At 27.4% G+C, this 22250-nt stretch overlaps 2 protein-coding genes across 2 annotated transcripts in view; one reads left to right on the top strand and one right to left on the bottom strand.

The window, feature by feature from the left end:
* The window catches only part of Rab3GAP1 (RAB3 GTPase activating protein subunit 1), a 390063-nt gene that overhangs the window by 339090 nt on the left and 28723 nt on the right, over window positions 1–22250 (bottom strand). The gene's annotated exons all lie outside the window — the stretch shown is intronic.
* Window positions 827–20013, top strand: haf (leucine-rich repeat and fibronectin type-III domain-containing protein hattifattener). The gene is made up of 6 exons (XM_075355982.1): window positions 827–1690; window positions 3672–3987; window positions 7013–7647; window positions 9119–9545; window positions 17471–17650; window positions 19421–20013. The coding sequence occupies exons 1-6, from the start codon at window positions 848–850 to the stop codon at window positions 19726–19728; spliced, it is 2709 nt and encodes a 902-aa protein (XP_075212097.1). The 5' UTR covers window positions 827–847; the 3' UTR covers window positions 19729–20013.

Genomic DNA, 22250 nt, shown 5'->3' with positions numbered 1-22250 from the left:
ACTCATCCTTCTTTATTTATTCTGTACTTTAGTTGATCTAATAAAATAAATATATTTGTATATAGTAGAGAGAAGTATGATTCTTTAAAGAATTTATTTAAAAACAGTAATTACTATTAAATTTTATATATATATATATATATATATAAAACTATTTAATGTATATAAATTACAATATATCAACAATAATAAAAATTACACTAACTGCTTTTAGTTTTTTATAGTATATGAGTTCTTTTGTAGTAATCACTACTTCATCAGATATCAAAAATGTTTTCGTAAAAATATTAAAATAGAACAGAAGACTGTTTCATCTTCTAAGGAAGTTAAATAATAAATATATTTGAAGAGATCAATTCTGTCATAAAGTCAGAATGCATTTTCAAGATACAAAAGTAGGTTATTAGATAGATCACTGTTTGGGCCCCCATAATATGAATCATGTAGATTGATGTTTAGTAAATTAAAAATGTTAACTTATTTGTTTATAATTATGAATATACACTCTTTAATAAAAAGAATCGTCATTTAACAAATAACAATAATCACCATCTCTTACAAAGCAGACAACAGAACTTTTTTTCAAGTTACTCAACACAATACTTTGACATCAAGAAATTATTGGGCTTCCAATCGCACTTTTAGTAAATTACTGAACTATTTAAAATGTCTTCTTAATTGTGATTTATTTTCTAGTTATATTATGTATTTAGTATCTTCACATATTTACTTTGCATTCAAGAGATTAAAAAAAAAAATTTAGATATTAAAAGGAAATGCACTTGGATTAATTAATTTTAATTTTTGTTCCAGGAGAATGGGAGAGGCAGTGCTGTGGCTGGTCTTCATGTGGCTGGTCACAGGAGTGGTGCATGGACAATGCCCATGGGGACGTGAAATCACTGAACTACAGTCAGCTTGCATATGTGCATATAATTTAGGACAACAATTATCAGTACAGTGTGATATGGTAGAATTTCCATTACTTCTAAAAGCATTGGACAGTTATGCTAGCACCACGCACATCGATTTACTATACATAAATAACAGTTCTATTAAAGCATTAGATAATGGTATATTTAATAAGTTAAAATTAAACAATTTACAAATGTCAGGATGTAGAATAAAAACGGTTTCGGTCGATGCATTTGTAGGATTAGAAAATACACTAAAAAATTTAAACCTACAAGATAATGAATTAGAAGAAGTGCCGATAGAAAGTTTACAACGATTAAAAAACCTGACTTTACTTGATCTCTCAAGAAATAAAATAACCAAAGTAGTAGATAATTCATTTGCAAAATTAAATAATTTAGCTACACTTAAATTATCTGATAATAATTTAACGATATCATCGAATGCATTTTATGGTTTAGAAAAATCATTAAAAAATCTTAATTTAAAAGGAACAAGACAAAAACTTGTTCCAGATGCTGTACGAGGACTACGTACATTAGCCTTTCTTGATTTAGCCCAAAATGGATTACGAGAATTACCAGGACCTGGAGGAGCATCTATTTTGGAAGGTTTAGATTCATTAACTGCTTTAAATTTGGAAAGGAATGTAATACAGACTGTGACTGAAGATTCATTTCACGGTGTAAAAGATACCCTCAGCTCTCTCAGTCTATTAAATAATCTACTGACTGAATTTCCAGCAGCTGCTGTTAGTGTGCTTTCTGAATTGCGAGTGAGTATTAATATAAATTTTTAACAAAATATAGTATTTTAAAACTTATGTAATTAATGAAAATTAATTTAAATCATCTTTAAAAGCTAAAAATGAAATGCTGTTAATTTATAAGATCAAATCTATATATCTAAATATGATTTATAAGATCAATTTAATATCTGTATTTTATATAAATGACAGTTTACAGACTGAAAAGTTAACACCAGGAAAAATTATGTATTGATTACCCGTGAAACTCTAATAAATTAAATTTTAAACAAGTTTGAAAAACTTAATTTTTTATTTAAATCATATATTTAACATAATCTAACCATTTATTTTTATTTTAAGTAATTGAGTTACAGACTATATGTGCAAAATTCTAGACTTTTAAAATGAGTAAACTTTCTGATTACTTTTTATTATTTTTAGTGTTTTCCTTGGGTGTATAAAGGATTATTATCACAAGAGTAAAAAAAATGTTACAAGGGGAAAAATAAAAGTAAATTTGATGGGGAACTGAAAAGATAGATAAAATAAGTCTACAAACTAAACAAGAATATTGGTGGGTAAATAACTTTCTACTCATAATGCAAACTAATATAAAACTGAATTTTATAAGAATACAGCATATTGGGTTTTAGTGTATTTTGGACAATAAATAGATAATCCTAAAATGATTAATTCTTTAAGTAACAATATTGTTAAGCAACAACAAGATAAATTAAAAAAAAAAGTTAATTTACACAACATTTATGCAAAAAATGCATTAGAAAAATCAAGATTTTATATTAAATATTACATAAAAAATTTATACTTTAAAAAAAAAAATATATATATATATATATCACACTTGCTCCAATATACATAGACTCTGAATATAGGTGGGGCCTCATTTTTTAATTTAATTTTCAGGAAAAAAGTTGGTAGAAAACTTTTTTCCACCAAATAAGAAATTAATTTTTGAAATTTATTTATTATACATAATTACATAATACTATACATACTTTTTATTATATTATTATATTAGTGTTTTATTATAAATTCTTAATGTTTAACAAACTGTTATTTGAAGAAAAAATAAAAATAAATTACATAAAAAAACATGGTTTCACAGAAGTGGGAAAATTAAAAAAAATAACTGGTTACGTAGACTCATTTAATCATCTCTTCATCTCTTTTCTTTTAAGTTTTAAAATATAATTTTATGTTTTAAATTTACATATATTTTAATTTAAAATGTCAATACCTTTATGAAAATAGATTTATAATTAGTTACTTTTATTAATAATAATAACAATAATAACTGAAGGTAGTTATTACTATAAACTGTAATATGTTTTCCATCAAGAATATAGAAACTAAAATAAAATATGAAACAACTTAAAACTTCAGTTAAATCCAAATGAAAGTCAGCCCCACAAATAGTTCGACCCCCCTATTTTATGGGAGAAAATGTAGAAAAAACTTTGGCCAATATTCAAAGAATTATTATATATATATAATGTATACATGTACACTTAAAGGATAAATGGATTACAACTAAATTTAAGGATAGTTTTACTTTCAAACTAACAAGAAAGCACAAGTGAATTCAATAGGAGACAAAATTACTGTAGGAGTATAACTAAGAATATTGCAAAAATATGGCAAGAATACCTCTTTTGTTGATTTTAGTATTTTGATAATTTTTTCTTCCTAACTGAGCACAAGCAAGGTTTGTAAAAAAATAAAATTACTATTATTTCTATTGGTCAGAAATGAAAATATCTCATATTTAATTGAAGAATGTGCAAGGAATTTAGTGCATATATTTAAAAATATTTTACAAAATATTATTAAACAATTATGAGAGGGAATAATTAATTATAAATGTCCATATTAAACATTGTGTTTGTTGACAGAAATGTTTAATTATGCACTCAATTTTTTTTCTTTTTTAGAATAAAGTAAAATTATAAGCAAATAAAAGAAAATTAATTAATATTTATTATTTCAGGTCCTTGACATTGGATTTAACTTATTGACAGAACTACCAACAGATGCGTTTCTAGGCACACCGCTATTAACATTATTAGCATTGGATGGTAATCCTTTGGCAAGCATACCGGGAGCAGCATTAGCTCACCTAAACACAACATTACGTGGATTAAGTTTAGGTGGACGATTTTTACATTGTGACTGCCGTTTAAGATGGGTTACAGAATGGATAAGACATGGTGATCTACAAGTTACAAGCAGAGAACGTAACCCACAATTTTGCGGTTCACCACCACGATTTAAGGATAAGAGCTTTTATAATATTCTACCTGAAGGTAATTTAGTTTTAGCATAATGTTTAAACAGGATATTTGAAGCTGTATAATTTTGAGTTATAATATTTAATAAGAAAATTAATAAGAGTAATTATATTAAACTGTATTTTGTATCATTTGAGAAACAACAAAAAACTGTAATATAGTAACAGAAACAAAACTAATACAAAAGGACAGATATATTAGATATGTAAGTACATAATGGATATGATGTAAAATACCCAAGGAATAATTGATGCCATATGTAATTCTACTTTGTGTACCACAGAAACTATATAAAACAGTCTATGAAAAAAATAATATGTGTAAAAAGTTCAGCTACAATACTATAGTCTAATAAAGTAAAAATTAAGAATAATAATACAATAATTAAACCTAATGATTTTAATGTTCAAATATGGCATGGCTACACTATGTCTTGAAAATATGATATCAAGACACCAGAATTTGCTATGGTTTGAACAGCACTATATGAGTAATTTAAAAATTCATTTTGTCAAGTCAATTAGTAATCAGAGAAATAAAACTTCACCAACATTGTATTAAGTTATTAAACAAATTTTTAATCAGCAATAATATATTGTTTATACAAACATATTTTAAAAAAATATAGATTGATATAAGCAAGGAAAAGTTTCATGCAGAAAAGAAATCTTTTAATATCAAATGCAGATTAAAAATCAGAAAGAAACTTTTGAAAATATTAGTCTGGAACTTTATATTAGCGAAACATGAACAACAGGAAAAACAGAAAATACTCTACAAGCCTTTGAAATGTAATGTTAAAAGAGGACTGTGAAAATTAGGTATGTTGATAAAATTCATAATGGAATTAGAATGAATAGGGAGAAGATGAGAGAAATGTATGGCAGAATTTTGTAAAGAGATGAGAGAGATTGATGGGCCATGTATTATGAAATTCAGGTTTATTTAATTTGTTGGTGGTATAAAATTATACACAACAACAAAGATTGGAATATATGAAACAGATAATTGAGGTTGTAGAATGTAATAAATGTGTTGAGGTTAAAATATTAGCACAAATATTAGAACAGAAAGAAATTGAAAGAAACATAAAATTAGTCAATTGACTAATAATTTTTAAAAAAATTATCCATCTGTAATCACAAACAAACATGGTAATCATCAATCTGTCACCTGTACCATAATAACTTGATCTTTCTGAAACGAGCAAACCTACATTTTATAAACATAATTTTGAGAATGTGAACATGCCCATGGCCATGAATATAAATTGAATATAGCAGAAAATGTTTATACATTAAAACTAACAAAATACAGTTTATAAACACTGAATGATAAACATTATTCAGGCTTCTCAGTAAAATACAAGATAACTTTCCTAATCAATAAAAAAATGATGTCAATTCCACTTTGAAGTAATAAAAATATTTATATTTATAAGTTAACTTATATATGAGGCCTATAAATAAAGTAATGAGACTGGTTCAGAAAAACATTTTATTTACAATCCAATCCTACACGGCTCTATCACCTTCAAAATAGTTCCCTTGGGAAGCCTTGGTTTCTCTTCACAATTCAAAAAAAGGTTTTCCCACTCTTCATAGTAGTGTTTTTACTCAGAAACCATAATATCCTTGAGATGTTCGGTTACATTTTTCTTTTATGTTTTCTACTGTTCCAAATGGTGTCCTTGAGGTGTTTTTTTAAAGTCGGGAACAGGAAAAAGTTGCAGGGACTCAAATCAAGTGAATAAGGTGGTTGAGGAACTACAGGAATGTTTTTCTTTGCCAAAAACTCATTAATTGAGAGTAGAGTGTGACAAGGTGCACTGTCATGATGCAGCATCCAGTTGTCTTTGATGGCTGATCTCAAGTGAGCAACTCTTTTTGCAGTCTTTCAAGAATTTCTTGGGAAACATATTGATTAACAATCTGTCCGGTTGGCAAAAATTCCTTATGGACAATGCCATTACTATCGAAGAAACAAATTAGCATGGTTTTGATTTTTGATTTGCTCATTTTTGTTTTTTGAGACGTAATGAGTTTGAAGTGTGCCACTCCTTGCTCTGGTGTTTTGTTTCTGGATCGTACTCAAATATCCAAGATTCATCACCAGTAATAACATTTTTAGAAAATCAGGATCAGTTTCAATTCACCCTAGAAGTTCACAGGGCACTTCCACTCTGATGTTTTTCTGTTTAACAGAGTTTTTTGTGACCAATTCTGCACGAACTTTTTTCATGTCCAATTCATTTGTCAAAATTTGATGGATTGTGGTATGGTTCAAATTCAATTGTTCTGCAATCATTCTGACAGTTAATTGCTGGTCATACTGCATCAAATCCCTGATTCGCTCAACATTGTTGTCACGTTTTGATGTTAACGGTATTCCAGAGCATGGATTGTCTGCAACTGATTCCTGGCCACAAGAAAATGCTTTAAATCACCTAAAAACTTGGGCTCATGACAGAGCGTCATCTCCATATGCCCTTTTCAATTTTGAAAAAGTTTCAGTAGCATTCTCACCAAGTTTGACACAAAACTTGATTGCACAACGTTGCTTATAATTAGTATCACTCATTTTTATAATGCACAGCAAAAACTCGTTTCATGAAAGGTCTGTTTATGTCTCACATAGTAACATAGAGTAAAAATATTAGTACCTAATATGCATCAGCTGTTTATGTAACCATATGTTTACTAGTAACTTTACAGTGTTGCCACTTTGGCTGCCAAAAAAAAACTAGTCTCATTACTTTATTTACAGACCTTGTATGTGCTCATACGCAAGTAAGAGGAAACACACATATGAATAAATAAGGGACCATAGTATAGTTATAAAAGATCCATTGCAAAAACAGAATAAAAAATGTGTGGTAATCTCTTAATTTATTTTCAAATTTATTGTCCCACTCCAGTGAGAGGCACTAAAGAAAATGCTTTTCCAACAAACTATCCACAGCCAAAGATATAAACTAGAAAGTACAAAGGTAGAGTAACTGTAAAATTATTTACAAACTGTTAATTTAATTTTGTTACAGAACTTGTGTGTGGATCAGAAACAATTGGTGTTGCTACAGTAGTTAATTCTGAATCTGAAGAAGAAGAGCTGTTAAAAACGCATGAAATAGGTGTAGCAGTAAGTTATGTTGATCCAGCTACATCAACAACATCATCAGAAAGACCAACTGTTATGACGACTTCGACCAGTTCAACTACTACTACTACTACATCAACGACAACAACACCACGACCAACAGTAGTATATTCAACTACACCAAGACCCTCAACATATCGAATAACAACGACATTATCGACCACAAGCACAACAACTACAACTACACCACCACCTCCATCCAGTACAACTACCAGAGGAAACATTCATGCTGCAACAAGAAGAAATAATATTGTATTGCCTAGAACAACAGCACATCCTTGGCCACAACAAAGACCACCGATTTCAATGGGTTATCCTGCTGCTAGACCAGTACAAGAAGTTCTTGTCAGAACAGCACACAGGCAAGATAACTCTGTAATAATACAATGGGATTCAGAAACAGCAAATATATTAGGATTTAGAGTGGTCTACAGACTCTTTGGTGATAAGAGTTTTAAACAAGGACCACCATTAGAAGCTAGTGAAAGGGAATTCAAAATCAAGAATGTACCATCACAGGTAATTAAAATCAAACATTGATAAAAAAAATTAATTTTTTATATATATTATTGATTATTAATATATGTTATACCACTATACTGACACAGAATTTTACTGAAAACTCAAAAGCATCCCAAAATACAAATTTAGAGTGCAAGAACAGTTACAAATATATGCATCTTCAAATAATTAATTCATCTCCAGAGATTTAAAGTAATAGTAAATGAAAGAATTAATTAATAATAAAGAATTAAGCTGCATTGCTGTGTGCAATTTCTCACAGTATATACTCAAATGAAATGATATAAAATTTAGAAATTACTTTTTACCAGTAAATCTCTGGCCTTTTACAATTTTTATTTACTGAGCAATAGCCCTATAGCTATTAAATTGAGAAGTCACTTGCAAGACAGAAGAATATTTGCTCTTCTGTCTTGGTCATTTGCACCTTCTCTCTTTTTCAAAAAATTCCACTGCATCACATTGAACTTTAGTAACAGTCCATGTACTATAGTTATATGGACTTTTAATTATCATGACAAACCACATTTTTTTTACAAGAAAATGATAAATTGCAATAAAAAAAATTAAATAGACCTACTAAACAAGTAAGATAAAAAAATAATCTACATTTAATATTGTAGTAATAACAAAACACAATCGAATAACAGTTAAAAATGAGCATTTTGATATTAAATTCAGAAAAATTCCAAACGACTTAAAATTAAAATTGTATGACCACCTTTGAGTAGAAATCAGTTCAAAATCATTCACTCTGTTTTATTTTTTTAAAGTCATATTATGAAATACTACACAGGACTTCACAGCTCTTTCAATTTAATTTATCTAAATTGAATACGCAAGTCTGGTTTAAGCCTGATCCTCATAGCATTTTATTTGTCTTTTTTTTTAATACAGTCCAAGTACATATTCAAAAAGACAATAAAAAATTTACTTATTTATGTAGGTAATATAAAATAGATACATAAATTAGTAATACAAATGTTTTAATCTGCATTTATTTTATATTATAAAAATTAGTAATCATATAAAAAAAACATTTGTAAAGATCACATTCATAAATAATGGTTTATATACATAGCATGTATAAGCAATATTTAATTTCTGATAAAATTCTCAAGAAGAATTCTGACAACTCTGTTTCAATATGAAATAATTTATGTAATTTAGAACATTAGACTGACATAAAATGACCAATTACAAACTGAACTAATAATGGCAAATTTCCCAGTTATATATATATATATATTTATAACTTATAAATGAATAATTTATTAAGTACAATTTTTTTTAATGCTTTTAACATTTGTTATAAAAAAAAAAAATATTAATGCAATCTACATAAACTTTAATCTCATTACTAAATAAATATTGTTGAATTAGTATTATTACTCAATACATAAATTACATCACATATGTTAATAAAAAACACATATATGACTGATAATTTTATTATTTTGTTTAACAGGAATGCATAGTTGTCTGTGTAATATCACTAGAGGAGATAAATGTTACACCAGAAACAGTTCCTTACAACCAGTGTCGAGAAGTACGTACAGTGACATCACCGACAAGTAACATGGATAAAATAACAATCGCTGCAAGTGCTGCAATCTGCGGGACAGTCGTCATAGCAGTTATAGTATTCATAGCCGCCAGCAGACGGAGATCACGCAAGCTGCACACATTAGCCGGACATGGAATGCCAGGAGGTACAACAGGAGGAAAAATGGTAGGAGGACTGCCAGTAGCTTGTTGCCCTGCATCTTCTCCAGGCCCGCTTTCTTCACTTGCTACCCTCTCTGCCTTTACTACACATAAGGATTGGGATCAAGTGTCAGTCTACAGCAATCGCAGCCTAGGTCGTCCCCGCATGTATCACATGGAGCGACAAGGTCCTTCTTCTGACTTCTATTAACTCTTCTAAAGTAACGTACCATTCATATATATGCACATCTTTACTTCAATGCACTGCATTAGCTTACGCCATTTTTGACTGTACATACTATACAATAATTGAAACATAAGAAAACTTAAAAAACAACTGTAAATAAATTAATATAACCACAAATAAATACAAAAAATACACTATCCGATTTTTAAAAGACCAAAGCAAAAATCTATTAAATAAAAGAAAAATTAATTCCAATAATATAAATATGCTTGTCAGGTTCAATAAACCAAACCTTTAAAAAAAAACTACAGATAATACTTTGTAATATTCTATCAACAGTAAAAAATTTTATTAAAAAAAAAACCTACAAAAATTAATAAAAGTAAATAATAAATACTTGTGAAATATGTATTCTTCATTAACTCCTAATATAGGAATTACCAAACAACTACCTTACACTTCCATACCTCAAATTTACTTGTCCTAATAAATTTATAACATTTAAAATATCTGTATCCACAGGTGGTGTAAATAAATTTATAAAATCAGAGATTTAATTAATACCAAGTAATATTCATGTAAAAATAACTTTATAAAGGCCAGATTTGCTAATCTGTAGTTTAAACTGTCTTCATACATTTCATTCCTGAAAACCTGAGAGATAAATCCAATTACTACTACTTTCTTGGAACCATGTTTGTATCTATCGCAATTTTAGGGAAATTGTATAACTTTTCTACAAAACTTTCCTGTAACAAGTTATCAAATTTTTTACTCTCACAGAGATATCTAAATAAATCTAACAAGCACTTTTGGTAAATATATCTGACATTTGTTGACTAATTTTAATCAAAATCAATTATGCATTCAAATCAATTATATATTTAACAAAAAGGAAACAAATTTTGCAGCCTAAAAGAACTGTTGGAAACAATCAATATACTGATAAATCAGGCAATATAACAAGTTTTTTGAGTTTTCTTTTTCTTTTGGTGTCATACTCAATGCATAATGACAATCATATCGGCAATCTTAACCTTAAACACCAATTGCAATAAATTAATTGATGTCTGGCCATATAATTTTCTTAAATTACTTAACTATCACATCCTTCTTCCAGCCAGTATTTTACCTCTAATTTCACCCTGAATTATAAGATAGAGAATTCAGTATTTCCCTTTGATTCTCATAGCATACGAAAAATAATCTGACTTCCTTACTTTCATTATATCCAACATAACTCATCTTCTTCATTCTTTCAAGAACACTTTCATTGATTATCTACCGAACTGATCCTCATCATTTCTCCAGAGACCAAACTAGTTTTAAGAATTATAAATTATTTAATCAGACCTTATATTGGTTTAAAGTTCTTTTAGTTTAGTTTATTTTACTTCCATAAATAATGATGAAAATTTTATCCTTTAACAACTGATTTTTAAACAAAATGTTTAAAAACTTTTTTTTATATAGATAACATAAACTAATAAAATAAAAGATCTAAATAGAATCAAATTAATGCCAAATATCTATAGTATCATGGTGCAATGGCTTCCATATCAACTGGTATTTGCTTCAATTCCCAAAGGGACTAAACTATTTTCAACAATCATTCCATCCATCTCATCTTTCTTGTTAAAATACACATAAAATAATGTGAAGGTTAAAAATAAAATAAAAACAAAAAATGCTATTACAATTAACATAACTGGTAAATTATGGTTATGACTATCTAAAACCCAATTATTTAAAAATTTTTAAAGAAGTAAAGCTATCCCTAAGAATACCTATGAAGAATCTATTTATATTTCATGAACAGAATAAACAAATGAACAGATTGAATTAATCTACTTTCTTTTAAATCTATTACAATTAATTTCCTTTCATCAAGTATACAAGTAAATCTGACAACCAAATGAATCTTTTTTGTTTAATTTGATAATTACTCTGTAAACTTAGGTCGCAGTAGTTCTAATTTATATTTTTTCCATTCATTTTTTAAACAAAAATATAATTTCTATCTAATTTTAAAAGTTCACTCCTTAAATGAAATAAAATAAATTCCCATCTAAAATGTTTCTATTAAATGAAATCACAACTAAAATTTATGGTATCTACTAAAATAGTACAGAAATTTTACAAATATTCTATCTATGTTAGAATGCAATCAAAACGAGATTTTTCTCTATTTAATTTCAGAAAAACATTGTATTTATACACTTTTTTAAATGATTACAGTACTCACCAATTTAAGGAGAAAGTTATAATAACTCCACCTATGTCTGAGCTATCTTTGCTCTTTTGCTTTTTGGAAACTGCCACTAGGAGTTGTGTTATAATATTGTTGGGTGTGGTGCTGGTATTAGAATTAAATTTTGAAGGATCTTTATTCATGATATGTTTAAAGAGTGTATGTGGCCTTTAATTACACTTGTCCATTTAGAAATTTGAATTTATTATTTGTATATTTTATGTGATCAAGTGTGTATAGTTTTAAAACTTTGATACTGATATGTAAGAGCTACACTTAATTGATTTTATATAAGTATGATTTCTTTCAATGAAATTTCTTGCAAAGAAAATTTATCGGTGAGGTGTTTCTTATGATGTCTGTATTGTTGCAAAAGGCTGCATATAAAAATACAAAGAATGTTTAAAAGCAGTTCAATTCACCACTGAATATATTTTTGGAAATCCACCTAATTGAAACAAGTAAAAAAAACAACACACACACACACACACACACACACAAAACAATAATATTGCACATTAATACTAAAGGATAAAAATTATACTTGCTTGAGGAACTCAAAATATGTGAACAATATTCTAAATGTTGCAAATACTGCAATGCATTCTAAAAGCATAAACATAATTCAAACCACATACATTCTTCAAAGATACCATGAACAATGACTAAACTTCAAAATTAATTGAAAAACCAGCATCTTATAAAGTAGTATTCTTTAATACCAGCAGCAGTATCTGGAAGAGCTTGATCTAAAGCAAAAACTAGCTCGGTGGGGATGGGTAATGTTTTTTTTCCACCTCAAATTAAAATGTACTGCAATCTACTTACAAATTTTCAATATTTTTTTTTTAAATACATCAAGTAATAAAATTCAAAAATTTATTATGCTAAACTTATGAAGGCAGGCAGTCAGTCAGCTTACAACGGAGTTTATTGATGCCATTTTACAGAATGATAGGAGGAAGGGTTGTTTCTATTGTAAATCCAAAATAGCACCTTCCAACCCCAAGTAAAGTCCACTTAAATATTTTTGAGTAGATAAGTGGTATGAGTATATGTAGTTACAGCAGAAGCACCTAAGTAGTGAGCATTCCAGTCTAATAGTCAATAATCAAAATGTTTCAGGTTCTTTTTTAGATGTCATTTTTTTATATATACACTACTGCTGATGATTTTTTAATACATAATATTTATAAGAATTTGGAAAAAAGGCTATATGGATTTAATGTTATATATCTGGATATAACAATTATTTATCTAACAAATAGATTTTGATTTATTAAACTTGAAGAAATTGAAATATATACATTTATTTTAATCTTCAGCTTGCCTGTTACATTTTTTTTTCCCGACTGAATATTAAAATACATTTATTTTAATTCTTTTAGGTTTTAGAATAGAATCTGTTGTCTCGTTAATTCTTTCCTTATGTGACATCTATTCCCACATAATCATAAAGATTTTTAGGCTAATGACTGCTCTATTCAAATAAAATAATCAATAAACATGAAATCGATAAAGTTTTTTCTAGATTCTAATAAATATAATTATTATAAATACTAATAATAAAAAACATCTGCATTAATATATATGTAAAAAAAAAATAAAACTTAAAAAATAAAGGACATGGAGACTCAAACCTAAAACCTTGACTGAAAATCGAGACGTTTGCTATTAGGTAATAACTCCTCTGACTGCACGTATACAAGTAAGCTACTTGAATCACTTGAAAATCTTTAAGTGAAGTTTACTTGGAAATGAGGCCAAGTTGGAAGCTGCCATTTTGGATTTAAAGTAGGAATCATCCTCCTATAACCTTGAAAACGGGCATCAGTAAATTCCATTGTAAGTTGACTGCTTGCCTTTGTTAGTTATACATAATTTAGATTAAGATAAAAATGCTCATTTCAAGTCTGTTGATGAACTAAACAAATCTAATTGATTATAAATATCTGTACAAAGTAGAACTGTTTAACTGTATATATTTTTCCTAAAACCATTTAAATAAAATAATTAATTACATCAGTCTAAAATTAATGAATATATGAACAAAATTTACAGCAACTGAATTATAAGACAACACTAACAATGTACAGATACTGGCAAAAGCAGCAAGTAAGTAAACAGTAGAAGGAAAATTCTAATTTACAATTCATACTACATACAAAAAAAAAAATAATAAATAACAACTTTGTATATAAAACCAAAATATCCAGAGAAAAATAAGTCAAATCCTGTATAATTTTACTTTAATCTACAAATAAATCATACAATTATGGTAAATACAAAAAAAAAATGCCTTTCTTTTCTGATTCTATTCAAAGCCTTCAGTGATATTCATTACAAATGTAACTAAAAAACTCTCTAAACTGCTAAATCAAATTCACTGAAATTTAGATAGCTGTAATAATATATCCACAGATATGCAAATACTTCTATACTCTTTGTTATTGGCATCCTAAAATATTGTTTTGTAAAATTTTGATGGAAAAAGTAGCTTTTTATAGATTTTTTCCACATACATTTTTATTGCGGCAAACTAAACATATAACCATAATAACAGTTATCAACAGGTAGATTGAACATATTGTTCTTGCAGTACTTCTCAGATAAAATAAATATAATGCTTTTAAAATGTGTCCTTCAGCAGAATGTTTGACTTAAAGTTATTTTCAATTTTATGAGCCTAAACAAATTTGGCTCTTTTCAAACACACAAATCATCCAAGAAATATTGTTCTCAAACACAGTTTGCTTATATGAATCTCAAAAATAAATCTTGGAACTGAATTTATATTTTTTTAATAGATTGATTATATCTGTCGCATTATTTTCAATGATTATTATGAAATGTGAAATAGTTAAAATTTCAAAAATGTATCTCATTTTCTCAATACAAAATAACTACATAACAATAAACTAAACTTTAAGACTTATCTATCAAAACACAGAAGTTACGTAAAAGATGATGTGTAATTTGAATGGTACTATAATCTCTCTACTCAGTTTTAATTATGCACTTAACACTTTGAAGATGACATCTGTAAATGACTCAAACTTTTGGCATTAAATTTTATATTTTCTAAATTTACAGAAAAATAATTTGAACTTAAAATAATTTGTAAAAATGTAAAATTTTAAGCAAACTGAAGAGAACTCCTCCCAAAAAAAATGAGTCGTTAAAAAGTTAATGTAGTACGTTGACTCTGAATTAATAATGTTAAAAAAATTTCCCAAAAATTGAACATGCATTACATTCATGTAAACAAAAATAGCTGATTTATAAAATATATAATTAAATATTAAAGCACTGACTGCTCTGTACATGGATCAACAATTAAACAGATAAATAATAGATGTTACAAAAAATAAGAGCAACATCTATATTATAGAAAATGAAATTAAAAATTGCAGCCTTAGTATTTACTTGGATGCCATCTAATCATGACCTAATATGAGTATCTCTAGTCTTGGTCTTCAAAGTGTTAAGTGATATAAAAGTATTTGCTTTAAAATGTATGTATTTATTTTTAAGTATATAACATAACAATTAAGAATTACTTTCAAAAAATAATATCGTTGACCATGTTTTTATTTCTTATTTTTAGGTGCAATATATTAAAGTATGTAAGTTATTAAAAATGCATAAACTTCAAAATTAAGATCAAGGAGAAATCAACTAAGTTACGAAAATAAACTACCATTTTTTTAACTGAAAAACTTCTCATATACTAACGTAAAGTTGCATACATAAGTTTTCCAGTTACACATAATATCACTGTGCTGTATTTTAAAGAAAAATTATATTTACCAAGTGATGGTCAAACCTAAGGAATTCTCTGACATGTGTTACAATCCACCTTGTATTACACAGGACCATTAGTTTAACTGCTAAAATTTAAAATAAAGAAAATATTTAAAACCAGTTTTTTTATCACATTTGTTTTGACCAGAACAGAGAATTTTGGGTTAAAATTGATATATTGTAGAGGAGAGTTCTACTGATCCTCATATATAATTTGAATAAAATCAGTTCAGTGATTAGTACATATGAACAGTCATATAGATAAAAACAAAGATGCATCTACATATTAGAAAAACAACCTATTTGAACATCAGGTAAAAAATCAATTTAATTACAACAATTAACCATTTTTTTTAAAGATTAACATATATCATAAATAAAGGTTTATTGGTAGAATCTTTTACTTACAAATAAATCGTTATTTTGGTAAAAAATATACAAGGAAGAGAATACTGAGAATAAAAGACCAAAAATAATTTTGGTTTCACATCATCAAAAATTCTAAACCATTCTTTACATAAAAAAATAGATATCTAGCACAATGAAAAAAAAAAAAAAAAATTATTTTTTACTCCTATTTAAACATTGTGAAAAAGAGAAAAAGAGATTAAAAAAATTGAAATAATAATGGAATTAATGCTGATTACATACTCTAGCAATTAATTTTTCAACAAATGTTTTTCCAACAAACTCACTTCTTTTAAAATTTCAAGAGAAAACTGTCAAAGATGTTTTTGAAATGTTCTGCCACTCAAAATTTATATCTAAATAGAGAAATTAACTTATATCTAAACAAAGAAATTAACATGTACTGCCAAGACTGAACAAGCTGTAAAAGAGATTTAACAACAATTAGTTAACTAAATGTATTTATAGTTCATGAAATTTATATTGAATTAGTGTTTAAGGAAAGATTAGAAAGCCCTTTTTTTGTTTAATAAGCATTAAGTTCATTATAGAGCCATCAGACATAAACAGACTCTCTGTGTTACTTATGGCCAAGCCACCAGATCACACCAAAGATGCACCATTTTACAGGTATAGAGCTAGCAGGATCAAACTTATACCTACAAAATCAAAAACAAGGATCAAGGATAAGAGAAAAGATGATAAGAAAGAACAGCAATACAAAAAACCTTACCCACAGAAAAGTTCAAGGTTCCATTATGTCTGTGTATCTACCTCCTCACAATCCCTGGAGAAACCAAAGGATTTTACTGAAATGGGAGCAGTTATTTACTGATCAATGATTTTTTATTGATCCGATCAAACATTTTTTTCCCAGAAATTAAAGAGCCAACCAAGAATGCACAGGGTTCCTAAGGAACAATGTTGTCCATCCTCAGAATTGTGTGACAAGTATCCAACTAAATCATAAACCATTGAGTCAGAATGCCAGTGAAGATGACTCTCCGGTAGATTGGTCTTAAAGGTTTTTGTGGTAACTAGTTTGGAAAAGTGACAGTAATGACCAAAAATAACTTTGCATTAAATGATTTAGAACCTGCGTCATCAGTATCACAGAACAGATTAATCTGTTATCAAACTTTATAGATAAAATTGAATGATTACCTTTTAAGCTCTTATAACTATTAACTTCATACAACATACCCTGATTCAAAAGTGTACATATGAAAAAACCCTAAAGAATCTCCATAACGTTTCATAAATAGCCTTAATAAAATAAAAAACTGTAAATTTGTAATATATAAAAAAAAGGGGGAAAATAAATGTAATTACAAATGCTGCAAAAATAAATAAATAGTAACTTAAATGTACATGAATGATGTAAATAAACATTGCATGTTTGAAAATAAAAAAAAATAAAAATTAAAACACACAAAAATAATTTATAATATTTATGTTAACAGGTTCACTGACAACAGGGTGTATGGGGGATGATATGCGATCACATATATCACATTTCACGAATAAGCCTGTTAAAGCACGTTCTATAGCTGATGGGCAATCACAGCATAGTTTCTCAAACCATTCTGGTCGTTACCTAGCAAATAATGCTTTCTCAACTGGACTAGTAAATTCTCGTCCAGGTAGGAAACTTTTAATTAATTCATTTGAATTATATTTGTATGTAAAGATTATATAAATTATATTCACAACTGGCTGACTTATTTATATATATATATATATATATATATATATAATAATAATAGCTGCAGTTGGGGTAGTGTTGCAAATGCTCATATAAGCAGTAAACATTACTCGTACCAAATATTTTTGGCCTTTCATCAAAAGATCCTGGGTTCGAATCCTGGTCAGGCATGACATTTCCACATGCTACAAATCATTCATCTCATTCACTGAAGCAATAACTAACTTTTTTAATAGAATATAGATTTAGAAGACTGCTACCATTAACTTACAAGATATCCTATAGACCAAAAAGTTTTCAAAAGTTATTTAAAATCTTTTGCCATGATTTTCTTACAATTTTAACCAAATTTATTCAGAGCAATTAAATAAATAAAAACTTGTTTTGCTATAAAGTAAAGTAAAGCAAGTAACTTAATTCTGAAATTTAAAAAAGCTGATGTAAATTTTATGGGATTTATGTACTTTTTTTTAATTTCTCTAACACAAAGCATCTTGAACTATTAAATTAAAATAAAAGAAGAAACAGGACTTCGGAAAGCATTGGAACACGTATCTCTTTGATATAATTAAATTTCTTATGCCAGTCCCTAAAGATAGGACACATTTAGTAAAACAACTGTCTAAACATAAAGAAAGAAATTTCAATTTTTCCTATTTTATTTAAGTGGTTCTGGGAGGAGGTGCTCATACAAGTGTCTTAACATTAACCAATCATAATGATGACATTTAGGAAAAATATGCTTAAATTACAATTAATGGTGAGTAATAAAATGAAGTCATCATTTGAAAAGAAAATCATTAAACAATGTTAGCTTGCATCTCATACACTTTGATAAAGGAATTAAATGACAATGAAACATTTCAGAGGAATATCAGCAAAATCATGTAGTCAAGCAGAATAGCATCGTTTAATAAAATATGTTTGTTGAGTCTTTTGCACTACACTACCCACTTGCATAAAAATGAATCCCATATTGCCTGGAATAAAGTAAGATTTCCAATATTAGCACATATTTATGTTTTATCAGATTCATAATTAAATGCTAATACATAAATCTGGTCAGTAATCATTTTTAAATCAGATAATATGAGTATATAAAAGTACTAGTTAGCATAAGTAAGAGTTGTTTTCTATTCTGAACTATTATCTCCCAATAAGCTGTAAGTCCAAGTTTATAAGTCTTATCCACTCTCAGATTTAAGAATGACCTTTCTAAGACAATGCTGTTAATTGAACCCAAGCGATTGAAATAAACCATTAGTATGAACAATATAACCAATCATAAAATAAATTAGAAAGAAATAAAGGAGAGTTTCTGGAATTCAGGAAATTTCACTAACATATTACAAGAATATTAATTTTTTTAAATCTAAGTTTTTCTAGTAATTTTATTTGAATTTTCTTATGCAAATATTTTGAATATCAGAATAACACCAGGCTATATATCATTACACTATAACAATCCATTACTAAGCAATGATAGCAACAAAAATTAAAAAAAAATCTTCTAATCAACATTACTGAAGTGAATATAATCTTTAATGAATTTTGACCATCATTTGCTACGTAGAACAAATGGCAAATTAACCGACATGATAACCGATCAACCTAACTGAGGGTTATAATGTCAGATATCTAATAAAATTTAATTAAATGACTTTCTTTAGCAGAGTATAATAAAAATGTTGAAACATTTCTGTTACAGAATTAAGACAATCAAGGCAATCATTAGCAGTCTCCGATAGACTATCTAGGGTAAGTTACCCAACACCAAATCATACACATCAAAGACCACGCCAGAGGCCAAGGTCAAGAAACCGTGATGGTGGTGGTGGAGGGGGAGGGGGAAATGGAGGAGGAATGGGGAGACCTGGTAGCCGGTACAGCACAGCTGGGTCTACGCATACCCTAAACAACTACTGTGGAGACACATCCGACAACTGGACCGACCACGATATGGACATTTATATGACACGTAATCCCACAACTCGTGGTGGACTAGTGCCTTTGTGATTTAAATAAAAACTCATATAAAAATTTAAAAAAAATATATACAATCAATAAAGCTTGGCGACGATTCAGTGCCTTTGTGATTTGTGCTGTGCCAGTGACTATATAATAGACTAGCAAATGCATTTATTTGTACATCATCCCTCTTATGTACATAAAAAACCTCTATGAGGCTATTTCAACAACTGTTAGTCAGTTTGAATACAGCTTCAGCCAAAGTATTCAATAGAAAAACAGATTGCTTTTAGATTAAAAAAAATGAGTGTAACAAATAATATAAACTTTAAAAAAATGACAACTAATAATATAAATTTAACGAGAGTGTGTGTATGTGTGTGTGTGAGAAAGAGAGAGAGAGAGAGAGAGTATATATATATATATATATATATTATACTGTAAAAGATATAACAAAAAAAAAAAAAAAAATTAAAGGATACCATATAATTAATTTATTATTTTGTAAATCATTCTATAATAAGCTACTTAATAATAGAATCTTAAGCATCATACTTTGTTACTCATCAATTAATTTATAATTATTCTTTTTTTAAATACAATTTAATAGTTTAAGATCTGTAGACAGGTCTTGTACAATTTGACTAAACGAAGAAGAAATGAGGCTCATGTGTCTAAACATAGTAGAAGTTAAAATAATTATTTTGGTATGTAAATAGAAAATTTGAGTGATTTTGTGTAAAATGTGAATTACTTAACATTTCTGTCTAAAATAATAAAAATCTAAAGTAATAAGACAACATATTAGATAAATTTAATAGATCACTGTTTATCCATGAAATAACTTGCATTTTAACTTATATTTTGTAAAGTTACTCTATGATTACAATTTATTTTAATGATAAGGCAGTATAATTATAACAGTGGCAAGCGAGAAGAGCAAAGTAAATTGTGAACAAAGCAAATATATCTGGTGGAATTACAGATAAATCAATTATTCAATTATAACCATAATTTAATAACAAGGTTATAAAAGTAATAACTGTGTTGAAGAAGTATCTATATTAAAATACATCTATAATCAAAAAAATACACAAAAATAAGTGTAATATATCATGATTTCAGAAAAACAGTGTTAACACTTTTATGAAAAAGTTACACAACAAATGCAACATTGCAAAAACTCAAATTTTACATTAATTCTGTCCTAAAGTGGATGCATTGAATTATTAGAAAACTAAAGGCTCAATACAGGGTGATTTAATACATGCTAAAGTGCTACCACATTACAAATTTTTTTATCTGACATTGTTTTATTCAATATCAAATACTTGATTGTTGATGTCAAATAATGGTTGACTAATTTTGATGTATATATATATATTAGGTAATAAATAGCTAAATGATGAGCGAGATTTAGTGAAACCAGAATTCCCACACATTAAAGTAACTGTCTAATTTGTCTCAGGAAAAATTGTACATAAAACATGAAAGTTTTTTAAGACTAAAAACTTAAACAAAAATTAATTTCAAATATATGATTTATGTTTACATAAAAATAATTTTCTACTAATAAATGAATTAAAGAAGAATATCTTTTTTCTTTCAAAGATAATTAAACAAAAACTACTGAAAAAGAAGTACTAAAAGAGCTGACTACAAGAATAAAATGTTTATTCTTAACTTTATGTCTATTCATTTGTTAAATAAACTTTTATGAATTCCTTTCTTGAAGTGATTTATTAACGTATAAACAAACTCATGATATTACATAATACATAAAAAAGATCACAAGTTTTATAATGCACAATTATTTTTATATTTTTTTTGTAATGTAAAAGAATATTTTTTATAATAAATGAGAAAGTGTATTATAAAAATAATACATAAATACATCTTAAACTTAAATTAATTTTGCTCAGTAGGTGATGAATATAACAGAATTAAAAAAATAGCTAATGCACTTAAAACACAATTGTACATTATGGCAAAAAAAAAGTGAAATAGTTTTATAAAAAAAAAAAATTATACAAAAAAGAAATATTATTATTATTATTATATATAAATAATTAATTTAATGCAACAATTTTGAAAATGTAAATAAAAAAAACCCTTTCAGTATTGCATAATTAATAAATCTATGTTTAATACAAAACAGTCATATTTATATTTAATAATAACGTAAAAAATAAGCACCTGAAAATATCCTTTATATATTACCATCACGTTTCCAACCAATTAAGTTTAACCAATTAATCTCAGAGCATTGCACACAGGGGAAAATCCTGTGTGCAAGGCAAATTTCAGTGTAAGTTTCATCTACCTAAAGATACACTTTTGTAACATATTTACCACTTTTATTTTAGCAACTAAAGGCTAACAGCCATTAGTTACTTATAAAGAGCAAAGTGTGTGAATATAAATCTGATTAATTGGGATTAGGAAATCAACATATTTATCTCTATCAAATTTGTCAGAAAAAAAATGTGAAAAAGTATATTTTTTAAGGTTTGTTAATGATGGGGGCAAAAACTACAATGATTCATTTTTGCCAAAAAATTACATTCAAA

Source organism: Lycorma delicatula, chromosome 2, assembly GCF_047948215.1.
Source record: "Lycorma delicatula isolate Av1 chromosome 2, ASM4794821v1, whole genome shotgun sequence".
NCBI classification, from domain to species: domain Eukaryota; kingdom Metazoa; phylum Arthropoda; class Insecta; order Hemiptera; family Fulgoridae; genus Lycorma; species Lycorma delicatula.
Note: the sequence above shows the minus strand (reverse complement) of the source record. Positions and strands in the feature narration are given on the sequence as shown.